Source organism: Canis lupus, chromosome 37 (genome assembly GCF_011100685.1).
Source record: "Canis lupus familiaris isolate Mischka breed German Shepherd chromosome 37, alternate assembly UU_Cfam_GSD_1.0, whole genome shotgun sequence".
NCBI lineage: Eukaryota > Metazoa > Chordata > Mammalia > Carnivora > Canidae > Canis > Canis lupus.
The window spans coordinates 23,208,261-23,228,965 of NC_049258.1; the positions used below are offsets into that span (position 1 = coordinate 23,208,261).

Consider the following 20,705-nt stretch of genomic DNA (forward strand, 5'->3'; position numbering starts at 1 on the left):
CCACCGCTGACCTGAGTAGGAGATGGTTTCACCTCTTTGTCGAGTTATCCACGTGTCTCACAGCTCTTCTGTTTCCAGCTGTCTAAACTCCCAGGCCAACATCTATTGCTTTTCACTTGGTCTTCAGCAGCAACAGAGAAACCTTCTCTGACTAATTGGGGGAAAGGTAGCACATTCCCCCTGACTTGTCTCTCTGAAATGGCACCCTACACACTAGCTGCTTTTAAGCACACATTTTTTTTTCTTGTAGCCAATATTACTAGAATTCACCTGCAACCCACTGTCTGTGTGTTCTTGATCTCCATCAGCTTCTCTGATGGCTGGGTTAGATTGGGAAACTCCTGGAGGGCAGGGCCACATCAGCCCTGTGTCTCCAGACCCTGCTCGGCAGAGCAGCAGGTATAGGTAGGCACTTACTTAATAAAGACTTTTGATGATGGAAACAGAGGAGCAGCGCTCTGAGCCTAGAGGATTGTGAGTGCACAAGAGGCAATCTGCTACCACCACCAGACCACCGTCACAGCAGTCCTGCCAGGGACTAGACTGGGAGCTGGGGCACACTGTTCCTTTTAAATGAGGCAGGAGGAGCACTGTCTTGCCTCTGAGATAGTAACAGCAAGACACTGTGACAGAATGGCTCTAACCATGTTGGCTGATCTGATGCTCAGAATGACCATCAGTTGGGGCCTATCATTATTATCCCTTCTTGCAAAGGAAGAACGTGAAGCACAGAGAAGCTGTGCCACTTGTCCAGGCCTCGAACTGGGGCCATCTGGCTTCAGAGACCTCAGCTTACCCACCACGGTCCGTCGAAGAGAACCAGTGCATCTTCAGCCAGAAAGAGAGAGAGAGAAGAGCTGCCAGCTGGGCTCTTGTTCTACACTTCCACGGATCCTTGACCCCTGTCCAGCCTGAATGAATGGCTGAGAGGAGGGGAGTGGCTACTCAGTCAGCTTTCCAGCATGGAGCCAAGTTGGCTCTCAAAGCATTTATTCACACACCATCCGTCTGCCTCCTCCTGTCTTCTCTTCTGTTTCTCAAACACACTAAGCTCGTTCACACTTAGGTCTTTGAACCTGCTATTTCCTCCACCTGGAATGCTTTTCCCCCAGGCCTGCATATCAGTGGGTCCTTCTCATCGCAGAGAGGCCAGCTCAGATGGCACATTCTTGGGAAGGCTGTCCCTGATCACTCTTTCTAACGTAGCTGCATCTTTCCCAAACCCTCCCTTTCATTCTGGTCTGACTCATTATCCTGTTTGACTTTCATCAGGGTACTCAACACCATCTGAAATCGCTCTATTTGTCTAGGAGTCTACTGGTACGTTTCTGCATCTCTACTAGAATGTCAGCTTCAGGAGAGCCAGAGGCCTCACTTGTTCACTCCTGGATATTCAGTGCCTGGAACAGGATCCGACACACTGTAGGTGCCTAATAAACATTTTTAAAGTAAATGCATGCATGAATGAATGAGTGTAAAGTCCACCATAGGCACATGTGAAAACTGGAATTAGTTGGACCCTCCCAGTTGCCCCTTATCTTATACAAGCTCTTGTCAGGAAGAGATCAAATCTTCATCTGGGGCAGTCTTTTAGCCCCTGGAGCAGCAGGCAAATGACTAGGGAGCTGTTTGGTTCCTTTGTTTGGGCAAAGAAAAGTCCAAGACATTCAGCTACTGAGATTGCAGACTGCCCTCCCTTCAGAGCCACATGTGCACAATTGCTGGAGCGCTTACTCCCTGAAGAGAAAACAAAATACTGACATCTCAGGTCTTCACTTTCTATTTGTATTTCTGTCTCTCTCTTCTTACTCTAGAGGGTTTTCCCCATCTCCCCTTTGTTGCCCTTCCTCACTGAAATCCTGTAAAGAAAATTATGTTAAAAAATGGGAAAATATGTTCACATCTAACACATGCTACTCTTATTACTACTATAGCACAATCTCATTAAAAATCTCCAGGCTTCTGCACGAATAATGCAACCCCCGCAAATATAGTCATCATATGCAGGAAGTGCTCAACCCAGTCCAGTCTTAATGCCAACATGATGCCCCTGTTCCTTCCACATAATACTAGAGCCCATTCCTTTTATTGGTGTTAGCTCTTTTTATTCAGTGCTTTATTTAAGACACACCTTTCATTAAAAGAATGAACAAGAAAGGCAGGCTCCTAACCTCTGCCCAGACCCTGAATCACGTGCAGGTATTTCACAATATTCCTAATGATCCCTTTCTTCTTCTTCTTCTTTTCAACAAAATACTGCTTTTCCATTTCAAAATACCTGCCATTATATTTTAATCCCTTTCAAGATGTTTTCAGGCTCATTATCTTCTGAATTCTCCCAACACACTTACAAGGAAAAAAGGAGGACAGAAAAAGGTGCCTCTAAATCACAGAAGTTGCAAAAGGGGCCCAGAGGCATAAACCGATTTGAAGTTCACACAGTGAAATACCATCCAGAACAGGCTCCAAGTCCTGCTGTTTTCTAGAGACAAGGGTGTTTTTGCCAGAAGCCACAGTCCCAGCAGCCCCTGTGACATGCAGACCTAAGCCAATCCATATGGGAGAAAACAGCTTAAGAAGTTCAGAAGCTAACTAATTCTTTATTTTAGAAAAGATTAGTGTCCTGACCAGGGCAAAATGCTGACCAGGAGCGCCCCAAAGTGAGGCCTCACTCTTGCTCTCAGCCAATGCCACTCCACCTTGTGCCCACCGATGGAAGTGGAGAGAACAGCTGGAAGGACAATGAGCAGGCAGGTGCTCTGGACCTCCTCACCTAACGAGTCCTCACCTCTGAGAGGACTTCATTTGAGACTTCAGTAACCTTAGTCACAAGAAGGAGTAACCCAGCCCTTAGTCCCTCAGAATCATCTATTCACACTGAGATCTATGTCACCTCCTCTCATAATGCCCAGGCTGTGACCCGAGTCATCATCTGTCCCTGAAGTACATTGCTCTTTCAGAGCAGAGATAAAATGAATGAAAATGTCAGCTATGCTCGTCTCTTGCAGAGCAAAGCCTCAGCAAGAGCCAGAGCCCCTCGGGATCACCGGCATGGCATCCTACTGCTCTGCCGCTTGTTCAAGAAGCACCCAGAAGTCTTCCCTCCACTTCTGGGAAGTTACTGAAAAAGTGGCTGATGCAACCCCAGAACTCTGACCAAGATACAATCTAATGTTCTTTCTCCAGCATCACTAACTCAGATTTTCAGGTGAGTCTTTTCTATCTGGGATTCTGTAGGAAGTGTTGCCATAATTCATGACTCTAGGAGAATGTCCACATGCTGTCTCCAGCCTCTAGCAGACACTAGATTGGAAGTGGAGCTGGAAGTGCTGGGGTGAGGCTATCTGCGAAAATCTGAATGAACAGAGAGGGAGGACCTTCAGACTTAGGAAGACTGGTCCATGATTGTACTTGGCATCCCCCATCCTGGATGGGGAGAGTTTCTGGGATATTCTAAGTTGCTTCAGGCCTGAGAAGGGGAGTAGATATGACAAGATTCCCTACTTCCTTCTCCATATCCTTTAAACCCATTCTCAACCTGCTTATGTATTTGTTTTCCTAAGAAAAACCTGAGTCAGTCAAGAAGTGTCTTAGCAAACTGTAGAGTCTTCTTGGACCTAGAATCTCTTCCCATTTCTTCCTCAATGACTAAAACATACTGCTGAGGATGTCAGTGTTAAATAGGAAGGGGGTAGCTCGACGTGAAATAATAGGGTCAGGCTTGCTGTGTAGGGAAAGGGGAGACGGTCTCTGCACATTTTCCTCTGAAGAGGGAAGAAGTTTGAATCGGGGACTGACAATGGGCTGGGAGAAATGTCAGTGACAACAAATCAGATAAAAAGATATCTTTGGCCACAGAGTTCCTTCATTTTATCACTTTCAACTTCTGAATCTTCTATTCTGAGGATGCTCATGGAATTTCTGGATGAACTTGAAGACGCTAGCATTGGGGAGAAAATGCAAAAGCTGGGGGTACCACTGAGCCACCAAACAGGCTCTACCAGGAACCAGACACCTTTCAGGCAAACTTAACCACCAGAAACATCAAGGAGGAGCCCTTTAAATGTATATTCCTCACACCAGAGACATCACAATGGTTCCCCAGGGCAAGCAGGCGAGTAGGAATCTGCCAGACCTGGAGACACCATAAGGCAGCAGGAAAAGGGAAAAAGGGTCTCACCTGTTCCGGCCCCTGGAAGCAGATGCGGCATAGTGGGGTCCTCATGCCACTGTCCAGGCTGCTGCCCAGTGAGTAGCAATCCTCAGCCTTCCCCTTACAGAAGTCATCTGAGGAGGCACTGCTGAGCAGCGAGGTGGGTGGCTCTGTGGCTGGGCCACCCCAGTCATCTTCCACAGAAGAAGGTGGCAAAGGTGGTGCAGGTGGCAGAGGAGTGGTCTCCCTGCCCACCCCTTCTCGAGGGCCCCTCCAGCCTGCCCACCCCCCGGCACCCAGAGCCGGAAGGGTGTTGTTGTTGGCGGCCAAACTGGGGGGCTGGGGGTCGCCGTGCATGGGCAGGGGCGCTGGAGGGGGGCGCCGCAGTAGGAAAACCTTCAGGTCATTGAAGAGCATGCGGCAGCGGCACTTGAGGAGACCCTGGTGGCGCAACATCTGGGGAGCCGGGGCACACAATCCACAGCGGTACCAGGCACAGCAGCAACAGCAGCAGCACCACCACCACCACCAGAGCAGCCCACTCAGGGGCATCAGCATGTGCCCAGTGGAAGCAGAGAGCCCAGGAGGGGCAGCTGGAGTCTTTTCAGAGGAAGATAGTAGAATGGTTTTGAGGGGGGTCCACAGCAAAGCTGTGTTGTGGGGGGGGGATCTGCTTTCTCACTGGCTCCCTTTACACCCCCTCAGAGTAGCAAATCAGTTGCCCCCAAGACTGAGAACTGTGAGTCACTGGCTCTAAACTCTCCCTGGAAAGCCCGACGACAACAACAACAAAAAAGGTTTTCTTGCTTACCCCTTACCCCCCACCAACCTTAGCTTTGCTCAGGGTGTCTCCTTGTTGCCTTTGACTTGGGGACACTGGTCGGAGAAGGGAATAAAAAAAAATGTTGAGGGAGGTGCTGTTGGGGCCTTGAGATCAAGATCGAGTTGTCAGAAAGTTTCCCAGGAGAAGATTTTTGGGTTCTTCTCAAATTCCTAGGCAGTGGAAAATCTCTTGTGTTTTGTATAAAAGGGTGGGGAAGATTGTAAGTCGAATTTGGAGTGGACTGAGCTTGGCTTAGGGCAAAACAGCTCCGTAAAAAATTGGGTACTGCATGTGCAGAGAGAAAAGAGAGTTTTCCTCAGGTAGCAGGAGATGGGTTGTGGTGGGGGGGGGGGCGGGGGGTTACAGTGGGGAGGAGAGGAGGTTGGGAGAAGTTTTAATTCTCCTGGGCAGAAAACTGGGGCAATTAATCCCCAGAAGCACCAGAGTTGCTTTTAAGAGAGCAGTTGGATGGGGGAGGGAGGATTGCAGGTGAAATTGGGCGAGGGGCTTGTGCTTTGCCTCTGCAGCCAAAAGGCTGCACAGAAGAGGAAAAAGCCAATTAGGGGAATAGAAGTAGGGAAATAATGGGCTGGGGAGGGGGAAAGAAAGGGAGGGGAAAAAGAAAAGATCCTTTAACCCTTGAAGAGCCGCTTCCTTCCTGAGCATTAAGATCCTGGCGAGAGGAAGGGTGTGTGTGCAGGGGCCGGGAGGCAGAGGGGGTAGAGAGACGGGGCGTGTGGGGAGAGGCGGGAGGAGGGAGTCGTTACATGGTCTCAGCCCCCGGCCCACCCCTGCGGCAGTCGGCAAATCCGCGGCCCCTTCGCCTTGGCTCCATCAAAGGTCCCTTGGGGCGGGGGGCAAAGGCCGGGGGAAGGGCAGATGCGGGCGGGTGAGCGGCCTCGCCTTCTCCTCCGCTCCTGGGCCGTGGTCGCCCTCCTCCTGCTGCTCCGAGTCCGCCCGCGGCCGCCGATGCTGCTGTGGCGGCGGCAGTGGCTGCTGCTCGGCGTCCCGGTGTCCCCGGGGCGGGGGCTGCTCCGGCTCGTCCTCTGGCTGCTGCTCGCCGTCCGGCGCGGCCGCGACTCCCGGCTTCATGATCCTCCTCCTCCTCCTCCTCCTTCCCTGGGGGCAGGCTCTGAGCCCCCGCGCCCGGGCCGCGCTGCCATGCAACCAGAGGCGAGGCAGGCGTAGGGTGGGGGCGGCCGGGGAGGGGGGGGGGCAATAAAAAAAATGAAATAAAACTAGTGGAAGAAGAATAATGATTCGGTTCTCAAATAATCAGGAAAGAGTGCTTCTGGAGGGGTGGGGTGGAGGAGGGCGGCTGCGGGGCCTCACGGCAGCTCTGCCCCCGCTCCCCCCACCAAGGGCGGCCTCGGTCGGCTCTCTGCCCCCCCACGCCCCTCCCTCCTCTCCGCTGCCTCCGGCTGGTTGGGCTCGCTGTTGCTACCTCCCGGCAGATGCAACGAGGTAAGGCTTGTTTGCGGTGCCAGTTGCAGGTGGGGAGGGGGACGAAGCAGCGTGGCCGAGGTGGGAGACAGCCAGCACTTGGCTCCGGCTTGGTCCTCGCGACTCCTCAACGCCGAATATATGAATCTATCTCTTATAAAAGGCGAGAGGAAGCAAATCAGATTCCAGGCTGCTGCCAGGTGTTGTCTCGTCTTCCGCCGTTGCTCAGCACCCGCCGCCGCGACTGCTGCCCCCCTGGCTCGGGTCCCAAAGGGGTGGTGCTGGAAGGGAGGTGGCGGGGCGGTGAGCTGACCGTCCGAGGAGGGGAAACAAGGTTCTTGCAGCGGAGAAGGCGCTCAGCTACCCCCGCCGCCGCCGCCGCCGCCGCGGCCGCCGCCGCTGCATTCAGCACCCCGGGCGAGTGGACAGCTCCCACCCAGACCCCGCGCGTCACGCAAGTAGGGGCCTGACGCAGACGCCGCGGAGGGATGGAGGAGGGAAGGGGGCCAAGAGGGAAAAGGAGAGGGAGAGAGGGAGAGAGGGAGAGGAGGAGAACCGCTCGAGGGAAGGGGATGGGGAGGGACCAAGGGAAAGGGAGGAAGGAGGCTAGGGAGGGATTTAGGGAGGAAGGGAGGAGGGAGCGAGAAAGAGAGAAAGGCAAGTGGGGTGGAAGGGAGCAATTCAGGGTACATTTCTCCCCAGCCGGAAAGTATCCGTGTGGATAGTAAGGTTGCAGAATTTCTTTCCACTGTGCACTATCACCAGCCCTCTCAACGCGCATTCCCAGAGCCTTCTACATCTCAGCCAGAGTCCATTTTCCTGCTCATAAGCATTTTAAGCAGATATTAATCTGCAGGCTCTGGAAAAGATAAAGTTTTGTGATTCTCTCACTAACGCTGGGACTCGGTGGAGACTAAGTCCCTCGTGACTAAGAACTCGGGGGGAGGGGGGATGCTTCCAAGAGGGAGGGGGATGCCAGCACCATATTTGCCAGTTTCATCCAGATTATAAGCTCCAAAGGGCAGGACTGTTTGTTTGTTTGTTTGTTTGTTTGTTGTTTTGGTCGATTTTAATCCTAGGTGCCCAGGTCAGTAGGTGGCACATCATACGTGCTCAATACATATTTGTTGAATGGAATATGGCCACCATCACCATCACCAAAGTCATCATTACTCCAAGCTATAGACTTCTTCCAACTGTGAATCGTAAGAACCCAGAGCAATATTATAGCCCCATCCTAACCTATAGCTCCAGCCCTCCCACCCTCCAAGCCTTTCACCGAGCTGCTGACAAGAGGTAATTTGAAATGGATTTCAGTTTCTTCTCTTATTTCTGTTTCTGACTCATCTCACTCTACCTCATCCTTCTCAAGGAGTTTCTGGAGAGTAGAATGGTATCCCCAAATGTGAAAAGCAAAATAAAGAAAACTTAAAGTGGTCATAACAAAAACTTAGTACTTACAGCTGTAGACTTTGGTCATTTAAAACTTAAGCTTACTTTCTTGCATTTCTTCATAACCTCTCTCCCCCTCCAATGCATACACACCTCCAGGGTCATAGACTTGGGCAAGCTATCCCAATGAATCATCTACACAGCTGTGGTAATGCCTTTAGAAATATTGGAGCCATAGACAGAAAAGCATGCAAAATCTCTGCACCAAAATATCACTGGCATGAAGTTCAGCCCTATGAATCATAAGAAAACTACCCCTTTGCTGCCATCTCCTTGAACGATTTATTCCTACAAGCTCTAAGGAGCAAGGACCTAAGTCTGGGTCTTGATTAAGCCAGGGTGGCTGCTTGTATGAATCACGCCTCGGCACCCACCATGGATGCTGACACCTGGCCCAAGGTAAGTGGTTGGAAGAGGATACTACAAAAATAACTACAAAATAATATGTGTATTACTGATATCAGCACACCCACTCTGCTGCAAAAGAGAATTTCTTTGTTGCGAAAATCCATCTGCTCTCAAAGAAAATTCTCTGTGCACCACATCACCCTATGCCTGACTCTGTCATTGTGCAAATTACACTCTGTAATAATGATCTCATCATATATTCATCTCCCTCTATAAGACACACAGCTCCTTGAAGGCAGGGACCAGTATTTACGTTTGTATCATTAGCATATAGCACAGCACCTAAAGCCTAGTGGGTGATCAAGAAAAGGAATGCTGAATGGAAAAACGGCCTCTTTGTTTCAGTGAAGCTACCCTATTTCTCCCCTACAATCTAAACACATTCATGAGCGTGCTCTCATATATAACTGAATATCTGCTTTAACTAAAATTGAACTTCAGTGTCTTGTAAAATACTACTTATAAAATACTAGTTTCAAGTGTGTCATGCAAGTGATTTGGGGCAGGAGATAGAAGAGCCATATGAAACCTATACTCAGAGTTAGGGAAAGCAGTGGTATCCATAAGATTGTCTTTCCCAACCCTTCCATGGAAAGGAAAAAGATTTCTGGAAACAGAAAGCTGCTAAGGACAGGGAGCAACAATGAGCTGTCTTCAGAAAGACTGGAAAGCTTGAGGACTCTGTTTTGAATATAATCCTGAAAAGCACCTCACTGAGTTAGAGTCTCCTTATGCTGTTGATGAAACAATGGTTGTGAGCCTCATGAGTAAAAGCCACAGCAAAGAAAATGTTAGATCAATGGGTCTCCATTCAAGTATTCAAAAAATATTTTACTGAACACCAATCACAGGCAAGGCATTGTGTTGGAGGATGGCAACACAAAAATGGATTCGTTGGAATTGCATCCTCAAGGGTCTAATACTATAAATATGTACATAATCATAATAAAAGGTACAAAATAATGAGTGCTACAAAGGTATAAAAAGTTTGGGGAGTGTTTAAAATAAGGAGGTAACTATGTTTATGGCTTGGCAGCAATTGGGGGAGGTGAGGAGAAGCAGAGACACCAGAGCTCCAAGAAAGCCTTTTTCAAAAAGTGACATACAAACTGGGTTAAGATATGTAGAATTCAGAGGAGGGGATGCTGAATATTTTAGTTCTTCCATTTGACTGGAGTAGTAGGTGCTTGAAATTAAGTAGCTGGAAGTCAAGTCTGAAAGGTAGGCTGGAGCCAGATCACAGAAGGCCCTGAATGCCAAACTGGGAGAAGATTTACTCATTGACCAGTTACTTGTTTTAATGGTTTTAAAGATTTGGAGCTGAAGGTGAAGGGCAGTAATAAACTTTATCTCTGAGCAGGTTAATTAACTGGACGGGATTTCATTGCTAACAGGTGAAAACCAATCAATATTTTTCATTTCATGCCAGAAAGTTCTCAGCTCCTTAATAGATTTATTCTTTTAAACAAGGTTGTTTTTCAGATATATTTCATTAAATACAGAGATGCTGGGATCATGTGAATTAGAAGGGTAGAAGAATGAGAGGCTCCAAGTAATAGTCTTCAGGAATAAATATTAGGAGATGAAGATTTCAGAAAAGACTTATTATGGTGGCCATTGCATTTGCTTCTCCAATTAGGGGAGTCCTAAAGTGATCCCATGCTAACTGCTGTTGTTTCTTCTTTATCTAGACAGACAGTACTCAGGATAGAAGACATTTTACAGAGGCTAGGGGTGAGGGTGGGGGTGAGAGGTGGGGGAAGAGGTCCAGAAAGAGCAGGTGGCTCTGTGCCCAAGATCTCACGGTAAAGTAATTGTCAGACAAGGGCTAAAACTTCTACATCTTCTGATCTTCAGTACAGTTTGCTTTCCACTCAATCAGTCGGATCTCTTCAAATGTATAGTTCCCCAAGAATAATTGCAGAATTACAGTTATGGAAATTATTAATAGCTACCATGTACTAAGCCACACACCTTCTTCATACATACTAGAAACACCTGTGCATTTAGAATTAAATATAGAAATTCTTAGGTGCCACCTAAGTCTACTGAATAAGAATTTCTTCGGGAGAAACTGAGAATATGCATTTTAACAAATGCTTTACCCAAGTGATTTATTTATTTTCAAAACTCCTTAGGTAGTAGGTTTTTTCCACATTTTTGGGGTAAGAAAACTGAGACTCAGAGAAACTAAGTCTAAGATGTTGCATTTGGTGAACCCCAAACCTGTGATTCTAACACCAAAGCTGATAGACCTCTCTCACCATAAAGTCTATGCTCTTCTTTAAGACACAACAATGCCTTTTAAATTATTTTTCCATGTCACATAGAATCCCCACACAGTTATTATCTGTCTGCCATATTGTGTCCCATGCTCAAAAGTCAGGCTAAGGCAGTAGAAGGTGGCTTCTAAAAGGGTTCGCAATGGGGACGCCTGGGTGGCTCAGTGGTTGAGCATCTGCCTTTGGCTCAGGGCGTGATCCCAGGATCCAGGATAGAGTCTCACATCGGGGTCCTTGCATAGAGCCTGCTTCTTTCTCTGCCTAGGTCTCTGCCTCTCCCTCTCTCTCTCTTTCTGTGTCTCCTATGAGTAAATAAATAAATAAATAAAATCTTTTTAAAAAATAAAAAATAAAATAAAAGCTTTCACAATGATCCCCATCTCTTGGTAGTCAAGCCCTTGTGTAATCCTCTCATTTTGTGGGCTGGACCTAGTGACTTGCTTCTAGTAAATAGAATACAGCAGAAGTGATGGCATATCACTTCAGAGATCAGCTTAAAAAAGACTGACTTTCAGCTTGCTTTCATTTTCTCTCCAGCTCTTCTCACTTGCCTACTCTGATGGAAACCAGCTCCCATGTTGTGAGCTGCGCTATGGAGAAGCCTATGTGGCAGGGAACTGAGGATAGCCTCCAGCCAACAACCAGCAAGGGACCAAGGCCCTTAGTCCAACAGCCCATGAGGAACCAAATCTAGCCAACAACGATATGAGTGAGCTTGGAAACGAATCCTTCCCCAGTTGAGCCTTGAGATGACTATAGCTCTGGCCAACATTTTGGCTACAGCCTCATGAAAGAAGCTGAGCCAGAAGACACAGCTTAGCTGTGCTTGAATTCCTGACCTACGTAAACTATGAGATAAACCTAGTTGTTTTAAGCCCTCTGTACCTTATCACAGCCCCCACCCCAACACACATACAGAAACATCTGCCTCTTAACCAGAGTCCATTTCTCAGAATGTAAGGAAATCCATGAGAATTTGAGTAGATATCCATCTGTAAACCTTGGAAGAAATAAAATTTTGGGAATCCTTCACTGAACCTGAAGACTTGGGAGACTAAGCCCCTCGTGAAAAGGAAATACTTCAGACAGGAAGAGAGATGCTAGCTAGCATCATTTTCTTCCATTTCCTCTTCTAGAATTTAAGATATGTGGGGCAGAGATTTTTTTTTGGGGGGGGAGTCCATTTCATTCCCATATGCCTAGGTCATAGACAGTACATAGTAGGTGCTCAATACTTACTTGTTAAATGGATTATGACCATCATCACTATCAACAAAGTCAAAACTCCAAGCCATAGACCTCTTTCAATAGTGGATCACAAGAATCCAGAGCAATTATTACAGCCTCATTTAACCAATAGCCCAGGCTCCTCCTTATCTAAGCCTTTCACTGAGCCACTGGTAAGTGGTCATTTGAAATGGATTTCAATTTTCTCTTCTTATTTTTTTTAATATTGTATCTATTTATTTGACAGAGAGAGCGCAAGCGCACAAGCAGGGGGAATGGCAGGCAGAGGGAGAGGGAGAAGAAGGCTCTCCAAGGAGCAGCGAGATCAATGTAGGACTTGATCCCAGGACCCTGGGATAATGACCTGAGCCAATGGCAGACACTTAACTGACTGAGCCACCCAGGAGCCTTTTCTATTTCTGCCCCTGACTCAGGTCACCCTAGCCCATCCTTCTTAAAGAGTTTCTACTGAACAAAAAGGTGTGCCAAGTGTGAGAAACACACTAAGTTTGGGGGTAATTTCTTACACAGCAATTGATAACACATATATAGGGGTTCTGAGAACATCAGTCATTGTGCCCATGTTTTCTGTGCCCCAAGGCACTCTACTCAACCTCACATGAGAGTTTGATAATTCACAAGACAATGAAAGTATAAATGTGGCAATTCACCAGGAAAAAGTAAAAGTATTTTGTATGCTTAATTGGTGGAGTGAACTTGAGACCTAAGAGAGCTCCTCGAAGCCTAAGTATGACTCTAAGATGACCTGTGGTGCTTATCGAAAGTGCAGATTTCCCAGTAGACTCTTACCTCCAGAGATTCTGATTTCTTTGTCTATTATAGACTTGGGATATATATTTTCCACTAGTTCCTTGGGCAATTGCGAAACAGGTAGTACTTGAGTTCCACTGTGGAGAAGCTGGTTTAGAAGATAAAGCTCAAAGTCAGACTTCCACCCTCCAGTTACCAGCTGCTACAAGGGCAGGATAGCCAGGATAGCCACTCCGCTGCTAGGAGTTGATATTCTTCTCCAGACATGAGTGAGGAAAGAGCAAGTTCCAAATAAATATCAAAAAGAGGCAACATAATTATATGGAAAAGGTGCTGATCAGAGATTTGTGCGTTTACCACTGGAGTCCTGGATCATTCTCAGTGACAGGGATACAATAGGGAGCAAGATAGAAGGTCTTGCTCTCACAAAGTTCACATCCTAGTGTGGAAAACAGAGACATAGGCAGGTAATTAGTTAATTTCATATGGTGATAAGTCCTAGAAAGAAACTAAACAGGTGATGGGGCTACTAAGTAGCTCAGTCCCTTAAGCAACCAACTTGATCTTAGGGTCATGAGTTCAAGCCCCGTGTTGGACTCCACATGGACATGGGGCCTACTTAATAATAATAATAATAATAATAATAATAATAATAATAGAAGCTAAACAGGACAATGTGATAGGGAATGACCCACTAGCCTGTGTGTAGACTGGAGGGAAATAGATGCTGAGGGTAAGGAAGGTTTCCTGAATTTAGACCTAAGACAGGAAGAGCTAATGCTATGAAGATCTGAAGGCAGTGTTCCAGTTAGAGAAGGAGCAGGCACAGAGCTTGAGGCAGGAATGATGCAGCTTGTTAGGGGAACAGCGAGAAGGCCAAAGTAACGGGAGGTTAAGGAATGAGAAGAGATGATGGAAGATGAAACCAGAGAGGAGGACAAGAGTTAAATCATGTAGAGACCATAATAATGGTGAGAGAGATTGCATTTAATTCTAAGTGAACTGTGAGGCCACTAAAGGATTTTGAGTAATAGATTTCTATTTTTAAAAGGTCACTCTGGTTGCCCAATAGGGAAAGAACTAGAGGTCGACCATTTCTTGAACATTTACAAGATGCCAGACCCTGTGCCAAGCATTTAGTATGCCTTATCTCATTTAATCTGCATCATAAAATTTATGGGTTAGAAATTACCATCTTTCTCATTTTATGGAAGAGGACATTGATGCTCAGAGAATTAAGCAACTTGCCCAAGATCAAACAGCTGGTAAGTGACTAGGTCATTAATACCAGTGGCCATCAGTATTTTGGATTCTCTTCCTCTTCCTGGATACATGGAAACTGTATTTCACCTCCCTTTGCAAGTGGGGAGGGTGAGAAATGCATAGTGAGTAGTGTTCTCAATGGGTTGTAATTTTAAGTGACAAGTCACTTCTGGGCTGACACATTTCAGAGCTGGCATGTGATCTTCAATCCTGATTCCTCTGCCTCTGCAGTCATGGTAGCATGTGTTGAGATGGGATGCCATAGGATTAAAGCAGCCTGCACTGCTGAGCACTGCATGAAGGCAGCTGCCCTGCAGAGTCACTCAGACCTGCACTGACTTGGTGGGACGGCAAAATAAACTTTTATTGTGTTAAGAAACTGGAAATATGGTGCTATTTGTTACTGCAGCATAACCTAACCATTTCAAGAATGGAAACAGACTCTTGGGTTATATAAACAGCTTGGCCACTAATCAACTGTGCGATTTCAGAGATGGGTTGTACTCTGGGTCTCAGTTTTCCAGTCAGTAAAACGTTAGCTTGGGATCAGAAGAGTGATGTGGTTCATTTCAGCTTTGCCATTCAGTGAAATAAACTGCAGTAGCCTGAATTTGAGCCAAGCTCTTATACGTTAGTGGAAAATAAGTCTCTGGTTTCCCTCTCACCACATGCCATGGTCACTTGATACCAGCTCAGCACTTCCTCTTCCTCTCTAAGCCTCCTGACTGGTGCCTGAAACCACCTGCATGGTCTCTTTTCCCTGCCACATCCTCAGCTCAGAGCCATCTGCTGGGGTTTACAGTTTGAGGATGCTCCTGGAGGGGAGTGACTGGCCAGCCTGCTCCACATCATCACAGCCCTCTTGCTCACCTCCTGTACCAATAACTGTTCAGGCTTCTCCAAGCTCTGTTTCTGGGAAGGCAAATTGTATTATTAAATATTCAAAAAGCCTGCAATGAGACAGTGGACATGGAAAGCAGAATCTGCTTCTCAGTTGTGCTGAGAGGGCAGTTACCTGCCCAGAGTCATCTTTGGACAAAGAAGGAAGTGGTCTCAGCTGAAGATTCCCCAGGCTCCACTGGATGTGCCTTTGATGTGTCCACCCCACATCTGGCCCCAGAACGTGAAGGCTTTTGTCCTTTGTGGGGACCAAGCCCTTCACCAACCAACCCTCTGTGGGAACATATTGTCTTATTCCACTGACCTGTGGCTATGCATGGAATCATAGGCTTCTGAGATGTACACATACATATGTAATCCTAAATAGAAATATAATCTGCACTTACACCACTAACCCCCCACTCAGTTCACACATGTACAATGATCCCCACACCCCGCAAACTTTAACCATGTGCATATAACCCATTTTAACAGAGAACTCACTTAATGCAACATGGCTTTAAAAAGAGCCTATTTTAAATGGCTTGCGTGCACATGTAGATCGATAGCCAGACAGATAGAAATATTGATTTTTAGATACATACATAGCAATAATAAAACCTCGAATTTATATACCCTCCTTCTGGGGAATTCACAGGATATGTTGTCTCCCCTATGTGGAGAGCACAAAAGTTTATCTGTGTGTGAGATGTGAAACAGAATTAGTATAAACTGGAGAAAGCCCCTTAGTATCCTGATTTATGCCACCTTACACCTCCTACATCCCGAGTGTCTGGATTCATGTATCCTCCAAAATAGGGAAGACCTGAGCTCTGTAAATTATACCAAGAAGATGTATGTAATGTCACTCAGGTGCATGCTGTATCACTATATTCTAAACAATATTACTTGGAAATTTTAAAATTGTACCTTTACTTCTTGCAATATTTATCATTGCTAAACTTTTCAGATTAGATATAGCTATGAGTATAGAGAGCCGTTGTATGAGTATTTAATTGTGTAAAAATCCGTTAAGCTATCCATGTAAGATTTGTGTGCTTTACTATGTATAAGTAAATACCTCAGTATAAGAAAGTAAGAAAACACAAATTTGGGGATCCCTGGGTGGCTCAGCAGATTAGCACCTGCCTTCGGCCCAGGGCATGATCCTGGAGTCCCGGGATCGAGTCCCACATCAGGCTCCCTGCATGGAGCCTGCTTCTCTCTCTGCCTGTGTCTCTGCCCATCTTTCTTTGTGTGTCTCTCATGAATAAATAAATAAAATCTTAAAAATAAAAAAAAACCCACAAATTTGCCTCTTGAAATCCAGGATGCTTTCTCATAAACCAGAGTCAGGATAATAAAGGGTACTTAGTGTATGGGCGTGTCTCAGAATTCTGTTAGTGCCGATAAGGTGGGACCCTGAGTCCAGAATTTGGTAGTTCATGGTCATGTGACCCTGGCCACCTTACTTAACCCTTCTGTGCCTATTTCCTCACCTCTACACAAAATAGAACCAACCTTGCAGCATGATACAAACATTAAATAAGAACATTAACGTAAAACACTTGACATAGTGTCTGGCACATAGCGAACGCTCAGTAACAGTTGGCTACTCCCATTATGGTTGTAGTGACCCCAAATTCCTTGTGCTGATATAGGCCGAGGCCCCTCAATGCATAACACTCTTTATATGCTGCAACTTCTGCCCCCCGACACAAGCATGAGCAAAAACAAAAAGGTTTATATATAATCAGAAACCTAACCAGTGAATTTATTGCCCTGGTTGTCCACCCCTATCCATAATAGCCAAATGAATAAATTTTGGGTTTTCAAATTTCCAGCTGGGCATCGTGTTTTCTAATATTCTTAGCAAACACTACAATCTCTTCCCATCACCAATTCCCTTACATTAACATGCTGGCACACCTCTGCTCTGCTTTTCTAATCTTGAGACTCTACCTCATGGTCCTGTCATCCAGCAATTCCCCTTTGTATACACCCCGGCAGTCATGTGCCCCAGAGAAACGAGCCCAGACAACATTCTCTTCCAATTCACTTATGTGGGTAACATGCATGTGAGCAGTGTGTGTGTATAGAATGAACAAAGCATGGGCTTTGTAGTAAGAAAGGCCTGGATGCTGCTCCTAGGCATGACTCTCAGGGCAATTCATGTGACGTCTCTGAGCCTTAGTTTCCTTATCTAGAAAATGAGGCCATGGATTCCCTACCTCAGAAGGTGTAACGGGAGTGGGCAGGAGCACACATATCAAGTAAGTGCCAAGCACAGTGCCTCGCATTAACACTACAGACCAGAAACATAGATTACTGCTAATTAGGAGGGGGCTTGCTGCAGATTCCTTGCTTAGGAGACAGTTTGAGTTCTGTTGGGCAGGATAACTTTTTATCAGCTAAAATAAGATTGCAGGCCTCCTTGAAAATTATCTTCTCTGAGCATTTTCATTGAAAGTTGGTCCTAGCTAGGACTGGCAAGATTTGTGCAATTCACACGTACTTGTGAAATTCAAGCACATTATCTCTTACTGACAAACCATAATGACTGTAATAAACAGGGAAGCCTCTGTTCTAATAAACAAGTAATTATAGTTGACAATAAATGTGTAAACATGATGCTAATTAGCAAATCCTCTCATAGTTGTTCCCAGTTTGGGGATCCATATACACATGCTTGGGAATATGGGGAAGACTGGGTGGTCCATGTTCTCACCATAGGTATAGGAATATGTGGGCAATTGGTGCCACCTTCCTTGTCAACCCTTCCCCCCACTCCCCACAGTAGAATTATCTTCTTCAGTGGAGAAAACAAGGTCATTTTAGCATCTTGGTTTCCAATGTAATCCCCTTAAACTCAGGTTTCGTAGTAACCTTGAGGGACTGTGATTTATTATACAAAGTGCCTTTAGATATGGGGACCCTGGCATCATTACCTGGGTTCTTTTCAAAACAAAGACAGGGCATGTCAATCTTGGGATTTCGGAATGGCAGTCAAAAGAAGGCTGAAAGAAGAAGCCAGCCGAGATTAATAAACAGTCTTAAACCAACAAATTGTCTTTATTGAGCCAAGAAGGAGAAAAGCAACACAGGGAGACAGTGACAGGAATGGAGGTTCTATCCTGCTTGCAGGCAGAAGGGCTATAGCTTGGAGCTTCTCTTCCAAAGCAGACAGTGTTCCCATTTATGCTTCCCTAGAGATGGGCTGCAAAATTATTTCCAATGAGGAGCAGCCACAATTAATTCCCTGGCCATGTGTAAAAATGCCAGAAGCCCTAGTTATAAACATTTTTCCAAGGAATCCTTTTATTTTCTCTATTATTTTTTTATTGATATAATGACCAAAAGAAAGACAGGCATGATTTTCTACTAATATCTTTCCTTCCTCTTTTATTCCTATACTAAGAGGGCTCATGAGTATCACATTCCTTTCTTACATCTCCTTTCTCTCTTCTTTCCAGGGTGACAACTTCTTCTTCTTTTTTTTTTTTTTAAGATTTTATTTATTGATTCATGATGGACACACAGAGAGGCAGAGCTATAGGCAGAGAAGCAGGATCCTCGCAGGGAGCCCAATGCGGGACTCGATCTCTGGACCAGGATCAGGACCTGAGCAGGAGGCAGATGCTCAATAGCTGAGCCATCCAGGTGTCCCTAGAGTGACAACTTCTAAGAAGTCTTCTTGGATAAAGAGGCAGAAGCAGTATTGTCCAGCAGTTAAGGAAAACTTATTTGGTTCAGAAAGCCTTTTGGTTCAGAAAGACTTATTTGATCCCAGCTCCTCCACTGTTTCAGTCAGCTAGGCTAGGTTATGCTGCAGTAACAAATAGCACCATATTTCTAGTTTCTTAACACAATAAAAGTTTATTTTGCCTTCCCACCAAGTCAGTGTAGGTCTGAGTGACTCTGCAGGGCAGCTGCCTTCATGCAGTGCTCAGCAGTGCAGGCTGCTTTAATCCTATGGCATCCCATCTCAACACATTCTACCATGACTGCAGAGGCAGAGGAATCAGGATTGAAGATCACATGCGAGCTCTGAAATATGTCAGCACAGAAATGCCTTGTCACTTGAGGTCACAACCCATTGAGAACACTAGTCAAAGACCTTCCCAAATTGCAAAGGGAGGTGGGAAATACAGTTTTTCATGTATCTACAAGGGGGAAGAGAATCCAAAATATTGATGACCACTGGTATTAATAACTATAGCTACCAGCTGTTTCATCTTGTTACTTAACTATCTGAGCCTCAGTTCCCTCAGCTATAAAATAGGAACAATAATAGTATTTAACCCATAAGTTTGTTGTGCAAATTAAGTGAAGTAAAACATACAAACTGCTTGGCACAGTGTCTGACATAAGTGTTCAAGAAAAGGTAGGTAGCATTTTCAAATACAACATTGTTAGCACACTTTCTGCTTGCTTAGACAATTGGGTACAAATGTTGGCAGGGACTGGAAGCATTGGTCAAAGCATTGGTCATATTGGAATGTAGCCACTATAAGTACCATGACAGCAAGGAAGAATCAGTAGGAATAAATATCTGAATCTCTCCTCCCTCCCGTTCATCTCCTGGTGATGCCAACCATTGGCCAAACCCAACCATAAACCAGAGGAGGGGGCCTGGGTGATGCAGTTGATAGAGCCCAGTTCCAGGGCAGAAAAGTCATCTGAGGTTGGGGACACACAGAGCATCCCAGCTCTCCCTCTCTCTGAATACTTCTTAGCTACCACCTCCTCCACTCCCTCCCCCTTCTCTGCCTCTCCTGCTTTCACTTTGCCAGGCTGACTGAGCATCTCCTTAGGTGAAAAGTGCTGCTGGGATGGAGGTAATTAAAGCCACAGGACATCTACCTACCATGTCCAATGAAGAATTCACTGGCACTAGTCCAGAGTCTTCCTAGACAGTCCCATTGACCTCCCACTGCTGCTGTTGCTATTTTGAGTCCAAGTACAAACACAGTTCTTGCCTCTGAAGTCTCTTGATGAGAGGAGTGTGGGTGGTGGGCATCTGTTGTTTTCGCTGCCCAGCATCTATTTGCCTCATCTTGATTACTGTCCCCGGCTCTCTCTCTGCAGCATCACCCTTTCTTTCCCTACTCTCAGCTTCAGGTAAGGTTGACTCATCCTAGCTCAGAGGTGGAACATATGACCTAGACTTAAACCAATCATTGCACCTCATTCTTCTGTACACAGTAATTGGTTCAGAGATGGACATTACAATGAGATTTTCTTAGAAATGTTGGGACAAGGACGCCTGGGTGGCTCAGTGGTTGAATGTCTGCCTTTGGCTCAGGTCGTGATCCCGGGGTCCTGGGATGGAGTCCTGCATAGGCCTGCCTGCCAGGAGTCTGCTTCTCCCTCTGCCTGTGTCTTTGCCTCTCTTTTTTGTCTCTCTCATGAATAAATAAATAAAATCTTTAAAGAAAAAGAAGAAAGAACTGTTGGGACAAAAACTGTTGTTTTCCAGATAGAATATTGTAGAAGACATTGTGGTTGATTCTTTACTAACCATTTCACTCTAGATAATTGTCTAAGCCAAGGTTTTTCAATCTCAGGCCTACTGACATCTTGGATGAGATAGTTCATTGTTGTGAGAGCTGTGCCCTGTATACTGTAGGATGCTTAGCATCATCCCTGTCCTCTACCCACTAGCCTACTGCAGGGCCCAAAATGTCTTTGGATATTGTCAAATGATCCCTGTGGGACAACATCTTCTCTAGTTGGAAACAATCAGTCTAAGTTAACATGATAATTGTATTCCACTTGTCAGTGGTTGGTTGAAAAATGGGCAAGTGGAACAATTCTATTCCATAAAATATGAGAAGTCTTCTAGGAGATTCTGGAAACATTTCCTTTTCCTAAAGAAAAGCCTGGAGGAAGAGGTAGCTTTACTTCTTTTGCTGCAGATTGCAATGTCTAGATAGGACACTTGGAATTCCAATAGCCATTGTGTGACCATGTGTGTGTGTGTGGGGGGGGGGCATTCTGAGAG

At 45.8% G+C, this 20,705-nt stretch overlaps 1 protein-coding gene and 1 long non-coding RNA gene across 2 annotated transcripts in view; one reads left to right on the forward strand and one right to left on the reverse strand.

The window, feature by feature from the left end:
• Nucleotides 1-6,983, reverse strand: part of MARCHF4 (membrane associated ring-CH-type finger 4) — a 114,172-nt gene extending 107,189 nt beyond the window's left edge. The window contains exon 1 of the mRNA XM_038585684.1: nucleotides 4,181-6,983. Within this exon, the coding sequence (XP_038441612.1) occupies nucleotides 4,181-4,711 (531 nt within the window). The 5' untranslated portion in view covers nucleotides 4,712-6,983. The remainder of the gene's footprint in view (nucleotides 1-4,180) is intronic.
• LOC119867959 lies at nucleotides 3,567-5,064 on the forward strand. Its single transcript, XR_005385375.1, has 2 exons — nucleotides 3,567-4,248; nucleotides 4,556-5,064. It is a non-coding gene; the product is annotated as an uncharacterized LOC119867959 (long non-coding RNA).
• Nucleotides 6,984-20,705: the final 13,722 nt, after the last annotated feature.